Consider the following 8,058-nt stretch of genomic DNA (forward strand, 5'->3'; position numbering starts at 1 on the left):
AACAAGGAAATCTGGAAGTGTTTAATTAGTAGGGCATGAAAATCATGCAGTAGTTATTTATTTAATAGGACATACGTACTTTTTTTTTTCCAAGATTTCCATAATATGCAACTGATTTATGGAAATTAACGAGCTCCACCCCACCATTTATAGGCCAGGGAGGTAATACTTAGACATGGGATTCAAGAAAACAAAGTACAACACTTGAACTAGTCCTGCATGGACATAATTAAAATCCACCACCACTACCACCACCTCCTCCGAATCCTCCACCGCCTCCAACGCCTCCACCTCCTACACCCGCTCCAGCACCAAATCCACCACCATGTCCAAAACCTCCTCCGAGGCCTCCTCCTCCTCCACCACCACCACCACCACCACCACCTCCAACGCCACCTCCTACTCCGCCACCTGCTCCAAAACCTCCCCCATGGCCAGAACCGCCACCGACACCGCCTCCTTGGCCGCCGCCTCCTCCACCACCGCCGCCGCTGCCGCCTCCTCCTCCAGCACCTCCACCAATGCCTCCTCCGACACCTCCTCCTGCTCCAAATCCACCACCATGACCTGACCCACCCCCAATGCCACCACCTCCACCACCGCCAAAACCTCCTCCTCCACCAACTCCGCCACCTGCACCTCCGCCAGCACCGCCTCCAGCTCCAAACCCTCCACCTTGTCCAGCACCACCACCAATTCCTCCGACTCCAAATAACCCTCGTCCTTCCCTTCCCCTACCACTACAACCCCTCCTACCAATTCCACAACCATCTTCCTTCAATTCTTTGTTAAGCTTGCCATCACCAAGAGTTGTTACACTCAACTCTAACACAATGCTCAAGAGAAGAAGAAACACAAAGACACATTTTCTCGAAGAAGAACCCATATTGCTAACAAGGTTCACACTTCGCAGTTCACTTTGATTTGCTCTATTGCACCCCAAGACTTGGCATTTATATAGGCTTCACCTGACTAGCGAAAGTGCCAAGATTGTCAATACACCGTTAATGTAAGCATTAGAAATTCTTACTCAACGCGTCACAGCCGTTGGGGAGATATGGCGGGAGCCATTAATTAATGAAGTGACTGTCAAAGTCAATCTCTGATGCATCTTTGGAGCATATTTTCCAATCTGTTGACAAAAAACTAAAAAGTACTACTGAGTCGGTGTTTCTCATGCATTCAAGTTTAAAAATACAACTTCTTGTTTTTTACAGACATAACTTGCATATTACCTTTCAAATTGCGCAAGTTAATTTCAACCCACTTGGCACAAATATTTAGAGCTTTGCTTGCACAGCAACCAAATTTATTAGCCACCTGCATATCTGCTTGAGATGGAGCTCCAAAGAATTGATTAATGGCATAAAACAAATAGTAAATATGAAATGTCTTTAAAACTTCTTATCTAGCTTGGACTCATGCTAGGCCATGACATCAAGTATTTTTACCATGCTACAATGTGCAAGTAGTAATATTTTTTTTCCCTTTTCTTGCTCTTGTCCTTGGCGCTGAGATCATTGAGAAGGCAGCAGTCTTTGCATAGAGTCATACATTGCTGTTTACAACTCCATTGTTGAACAACGATGCATTTCGTGTCTTGTGACGACTAGGGATGGCCAAAATGGCCCGTATTTCTGGTTGAGATTTTTTGACACGATTTCAGTATTCTGTCCAATTCTGGCAACATCTCCAATTATATATCCAAAACTGTGCTTGCAAAATAATAGAAAGAATGGCCATGACATACAACACTCTTGTTGGTTAAGACACTTTTTTTTTTTTTTTTTTGCTTTTTGGGGGATTTTGACATATGATACTCTAGAGCTATCACTTTGGCATCATTTCTTTTTCAAATGTACCTTTTAATTGAATTACAAACTTTGCAATGGTTGTGCTAATAATTTTTTTTCTTTACAAAGGGAATTTTCTATAACTCTCGGAGTTGTAATTTCACGTAAAATTGTCCCTTAGACAACAATTATGGTTGTGGAAAACAACTAACGCAATTTTAAGTTGTAAAAGATGTTACTCTTGACGGCTAAAATGGCTCAAGTAGTCAAAGAGATTAAAGACAACTGCTAGTTGAGAACTAAGTTCTGAACTTGTGATTCGGGGAGGTTTTTGGTTTATAAAGTCAATTGAAAGTGATTGAAGGAAATGGCATTAACATTATTACATATAAGAGGATGGATTCGTCAAAATTGTGTGTGTGTGTGTGTGTGTGAAGATTTACGTGTATTGAGAGATGTTGTAAACTATTATCCTGTTATCCATGACTATTATATGAGTAGAATTTCTTCGTAACATTTAGTAAAGGTGTATCTTACAACTAATTTAGTTAACATTAACTTAGTCCTAATGCCGAAGAAAAATGTCTTTCTTTCCCATTGGATAATAAGCTCATTGAAGTCAACTAACCAGTATTTGTTTGACCTTAATTTTGGGCATGGTGACTATATATAGTCTATAGAACCAGTGATCAATTGGCAGTCTTTATTTGACATTTTGAATATAGAATCATTTGTCAATTACTTTTGAAAAAGTAATCATCCAGCATCATCAACTTGAAGCATGGCTGCGAAATCTCCTACATCTCTTATTTTGACAATAGTCGGCAGAAAATTCCAATAAGACATATTGAAAAATGAGAAAAAAAAAACGCAAGTGTTTCCTTTAGTTCATAGTTTTGCAGTAACTCGTTCATTAAAGTTGGTAATCTATTTGGACTATAGTTGCATCTGCAATTTTCGAATCTTATGAGATCATGAGACTGTTTACTTTTCAAAGATAGGTATATCTATAATTTTAGAGACAAACTTATAGCAGGATTATGAAATAATTTTTGAAAAAAAAATTACGAAATACTATAGTGGTTCATAATCGCCTGTAGCTCTCAAAGTTATAACATATGTGATCCTAATATGTTCTAATCCATTATAACCTGTTAATTGCCAAAACAATCTTGTCTTGCTTCCTGCAGCCTCAAGTCAATTAAGTCACTAGAAGCAACAGCAAAATTTCTATTAGCTCCAAAAAGAACTCTAATTCACAATCACCATTGCCACGAGCGATTGCACTCAAGTCCAAGGCAATGCTCAAGAGAAGAAGCAACAAAAAATCATCGTTGAGAGAAACGCATAATCTTTACATTAACTGACTCAAAGGATTGAAGTTAACTTTTTCGCTTAACCTGGTGCATTTCCAATTTTTTTAATTGAAGATAACAAAAAGGATTTTTTTTTCAAGGCAAGAAACAAACAAACAGACAAACAAGGATCTTATTCAGTCATAATACAAAATCTACGTAGTACTAACGATTGTCCTCCCATGCTGATGATGAGTGATGCTCATTCGTCTATGTTAAAACTAAGGTTCCGTTTAGGACGACCAATTTAGGACTAAGATTCCGTTTGATAAAACTGAATCTGAATTCTGAAATCTGAATACTGAAACAATTAATTTGTTGAATTTTAAGCACTGAAAAGAAATATATGAATGTCTGAATTTTAATGCTAAACCTATTTATACTGTTTAATAAACATTTATAACTGAACGCTTAATAAGTTAAATTTGACAATTTTGCCCTTATATCTTTTCACCCAAAAAAGAAATAGAACCTATGATTTAATTAGATGAAAATTAGGCATGAAAATGACCATATTTATTTTTAAATCAAATTAATATAAAAGATGAATTATATTATATGAGGAGTATAGAAAAGAAGTGAAAGTCATTCAAAAGAGAGAAAAGAGAAATAGAAAATCATTAGATAGAGAATATTAGATTGTTTAATTATATAAGAATTTTGAACATAATTAATAAATAATGGTAGATTTGGTAGATAAGATAAGATAAGTGAAGTAATTCTATTGATTCTTATCAGAATTAAGCATTCAGTTAGCTGAAAAAAATACACACAAGTTCAGCACTACTTAACAAATTTAGCAAATGGATTTTCATTTATCAAACACTCAAAACATCTGAATGTCTGAAAAAGGTCAGATTCAGAACTTTTTTATGTTATCAAACAGACTCTAAGTAAGAAGCATCACCAGTAATTTATGAGTAAAAATATATCTGCTTCGACGTATATGATTTCTGAAATTATTCATTTTAAAGCGTTATGAATCGCGGTCTTTTTATTTGTTTTTATTTTCAACAGAAAAGAAAAATAGCCGATTGGTCTTATTAAGGGCAAGTTACATTCCCTTGAGTGTAAGACTATTTGTGGAGTAAATTTCCAAATTAGTCTATTTTTTGTTACATTGTCCATGGTCGCTATTTGTATTTAATCATGAAGATAGAACCAAAAATAAAAATAAAAGATGAAGGTAGATATTAGGGTAATTTTTGGTGCCTAACAGCCTTTTAGGGTGCAACAAACCCAGAATTTGTGGGAAGGGAAAGCAACTATAAGGAGAAAGACGCTTGCTGGTTCCTAATACGTAGTCTGGCTAGCTCAGATGCAAGTTCTATATTGCTACAGTGCTATGACAAGAATTGTGGGACTGTTTGGGAGTACTCCTACTGCAAAAGTGGCTTCAATTATAGTATGGCACCACGATTTGGCTTAAAGGTAGTAGAACTACAATTGAGATAATTAAAGCAAACTTCTAATAGTTAATTTTTCCTATTTTTAGTTTAAAAGTTTTTGTTCTGGTGTAAGCTTTGGTAATTTGGTTATTTAAGAGATTAAGTATTTATTCAGTAGTTTATTGTCCAGTTTAGTTGTTTCTTATTTATCGAATATTGTGGGTCATATATAGGGTGTTTTGTTACTGTATTCAATTGTAAATTGAAAAGAGTGAGAGACAAAATTGATAGATACTAGCAAGATTTTTGGGTGTTCTAAAGGCAGTGGAGGCTGTAATTTAGGGTCTTCCTAATTCTTGTAATCTAATCAAATCCATCTCCATTTTTTTCCCTTTCATAATGAAAAGGTTTGATGGGTTTGATTCCAATCACCGCAATTGGTTAAAGCATGCATTCGGGACCACATATCGCTTACAAACATTCATACAGATCGTCCACTAATACAATTTTCACATTGTCAATCCACCAATACAACTTTCATATTGACAACGAGTATACGACCTTTTGTAAGAATTTGGCCCATCTTTATCAACTAAGCTAACTTATAGTGGCAATCAAATCTATGTCTTTCTGTACATTCAACGTCCTATATTTGCCAATATAGGAATGTCATTTGTGAACTCAAATAATTGCACCCAAGGAAATAATGTTTTAGGCTGTTTCCTCATTTTAATAGGAATTAGAATTGAAATCATACATGTTGTAGTCAAAATTTTTTGAACAATTTCCTTCAGCAAAATGCATCGAATTCATTCATTTCGACTTCCATAATGTGGTCCAAATATTTCGCATGTACTCGAGAATTGAGTCTCATAGAGCTAATAGCAACAATTTATTAATGGGCCATAGGCCCTGCTTAAGAAGAAGAACAATTTACTTTTGTCTTGCTTAATATATTTGTCTTTGAATAAGCCATGAGAATTAATAATTCTGGGAACATGTTACTGTACTATGATATTATTCAAACTATATTACTATTTGAGTTTATTATTCTAACTTCAGTAATTGTGAAACCTTTTCGCTTTCAAACGAGTCAACCAGAATGGATGTTTCGAAAGAGAAAAAAGAAGGAAGACCAGTAGCAGATCTTGCATGAAAGGGGAGCAAGGAAACGTTTAGTAGGGCATTAATTGTTTATTTAACAGGACCTACGTCCTTTTATCCAAAATTTCCATATTACGCAACTAATCCAAGGAAATCAACGAGCTCCATCGAACCATAGACTAGGGTCGTGGTAATACATACAACATTCAAGAAAACAAAGGACCAAAGTTGAACTAATCCCAGCAGAAATGTTTTAGTTTCCACCACCACCTCCTCCTCCTCCGAATCCTCCACCGCCTCCAACTCCTCCACCGGCTCCACCTCCTACACCTCCTCCAGCACCAAATCCACCACCATGTCCAGAACCTCCTCCAGCTCCACCTCCAATGCCACCTCCTACTCCACCACCTGCTCCAACACCTCCACCATGGCCAAAACCGCCACCGACACCACCTCCTTCACCACCACCAACACCACCTCCTTCACCACCACCGGCGCCACCGCCGCCTCCTGCACCTCCACCAAGGCCTCCACCTGCTCCTCCTCCTGCTCCAAGTCCACCACCATGACCTGACCCACCGCCAATGCCACCACCTCCACCACTGCCAAACCCTCCTCCGCCACCTGCACCTCCACCAACACCACCTCCTGCACCAAACCCACCACCCTTTCCAACACCACCACCAACTCCTCCACCTTTACCACCTCCAAAACCTCCTCCACCACCTACTCCACCCCCTGCACCACCACCAACACCGCCTCCGGCTCCAAACCCTCCACCTTTTCCAGCACCACCACCAACTCCTCCACCTTCACCGCCTCCAAAACCTCCTCCACCCCCTGCACCACCACCAACACCACCTCCAGCTCCAAACCCTCCACCTTTTCCAGCACCACCACCAACTCCTCCACCTTTACCGCCTCCAAAACCTCCTCCACCACCTACTCCACCCCCTGCACCACCACCAACTCCACCTCCAGCTCCAAACCCTCCACCTTTTCCGACACCACCACCAATTCCTCCACCTTTACCGCCTCCAAAACCTCCTCCGCCACCTGCACCTCCACCAACACCACCTCCTGCTCCAAACCCACCACCCTTTCCAGCACCACCACCAACTCCTCCACCTTTACCACCTCCAAAACCTCCTCCACCGCCTACTCCACCCCCAGCACCACCACCAACACCGCCTCCGGCTCCAAACCCTCCACCTTCACCAGCACCACCACCAACTCCTCCACCTTTACCACCTCCAAAACCTCCTCCGCCACCTATTCCACCCCCGGCACCACCACCAACACCACCTCCTGCTCCAAACCCTCCACCTTTTCCTGCACCACCACCAATTCCTCCACCTCCACCACCTCCAAAACCTCCTCCAACTCCACCTAACCCTCGTCCTTCCCTTCCCCTACTACCACAGCCTCTCCTACCAATTCCACAACCATCTTCCCCCCATTGTTTCTCAACTTTGGCATCACCAGCAGTTGTTATGCTCAAGTCTAAGACAATGCTCAAGAGAAGAAGAAACACAAAAAAGCATTTTCTAGAAGGAGAACCCATACTGTTAACAAGGTTTACACTTCGGAGTTCACTTTGGCTTGCTCTATTGCACCATATGACTTGGCATTTATACAGGTTTCCATGCAAGATTGCTAAGATTGTCAATCCACCATTAATGTAAGCATGTGAAATTCTTGCTCAACGCGTCTAAACCGTTGGGGAGATGTGGCGGGAAGTCGGGAGCCATTAAATTGATTATATGGCTGCCAAAGTCAATCTCTGATGCATCTTTGGAGCATATTTTCAATACTACTGAAAGTGAATCAGTAAGTACTAACTCGCTTTTTCTCATGCATAAATTTCAAGAATACAACTCTTATTTTTTACTGACCATAACTTGCATAATACCTTTCCAATTGTGCAAGATTTAACCCACTTGGTACAAATATTTAGAGCTTTGTTTGCACAAAAACCAAATCTATTAAAATTTTCCGTGGGTGTAGAGGTGAGGTGATAACTTAGTATAGATTGCCCTTAAAATTCACAGCCATGGATTGGTACCCAACTCTTCCAGCGTACTTTACTATTAGACACCTACACATCTGCTCGCTCTTGTGATGGAGCTCCGAGAATTGATTAATGGCATAAAACAAATGAAAAAGTATGAAATGTCTATGAAAGATTCTGATCTAGTCTTGGACTCATGATAGGCCATGCCATCAAGTATTTGTACCTACAATTAGCAAGTAATAATGTACTACAATGCATTACAAGTCTTGACTCGGGATATTGGCAAACTGGCCTATATATCTGGTTGAGAATTTTTGACATGATTTCGGTATTTTAATTTTGATAACATCTCCAAATGTATATCCAAATTTGTGCATGTAAACTAATCAGAATAATGGCCATGA

General features: G+C 39.6%; 2 protein-coding genes across 2 annotated transcripts; both read right to left on the reverse strand.

Annotated features, from left to right (window-relative positions):
- Nucleotides 1-914, reverse strand: LOC113687409 (uncharacterized). Its single transcript, XM_072048681.1, has one exon. It carries the CDS (start codon nucleotides 884-886, stop codon nucleotides 230-232), a length of 657 nt encoding a protein of 218 aa, XP_071904782.1. The 5' UTR covers nucleotides 887-914; the 3' UTR covers nucleotides 1-229.
- A 4,796-nt stretch (nucleotides 915-5,710) lies between these two features.
- LOC113687410 (uncharacterized) lies at nucleotides 5,711-7,260 on the reverse strand. The gene has a single exon (XM_027205024.2). The coding sequence runs from the start codon at nucleotides 7,202-7,204 to the stop codon at nucleotides 5,894-5,896; it is 1,311 nt and encodes a 436-aa protein (XP_027060825.2). The 5' UTR covers nucleotides 7,205-7,260; the 3' UTR covers nucleotides 5,711-5,893.
- Nucleotides 7,261-8,058: the final 798 nt, after the last annotated feature.

Source organism: Coffea arabica, chromosome 5e (genome assembly GCF_036785885.1).
Source record: "Coffea arabica cultivar ET-39 chromosome 5e, Coffea Arabica ET-39 HiFi, whole genome shotgun sequence".
Lineage (NCBI taxonomy): Eukaryota > Viridiplantae > Streptophyta > Magnoliopsida > Gentianales > Rubiaceae > Coffea > Coffea arabica.

Excerpts from the sequence above, each read along its gene's own strand:
- LOC113687409 (XM_072048681.1), bottom strand. The coding sequence starts at position 886 with ATGGGTTCTTCTTCGAGAAAATGTGTCTTTGTGTTTCTTCTTCTCTTG.
- LOC113687410 (XM_027205024.2), bottom strand. The coding sequence starts at position 7,204 with ATGGGTTCTCCTTCTAGAAAATGCTTTTTTGTGTTTCTTCTTCTCTTG.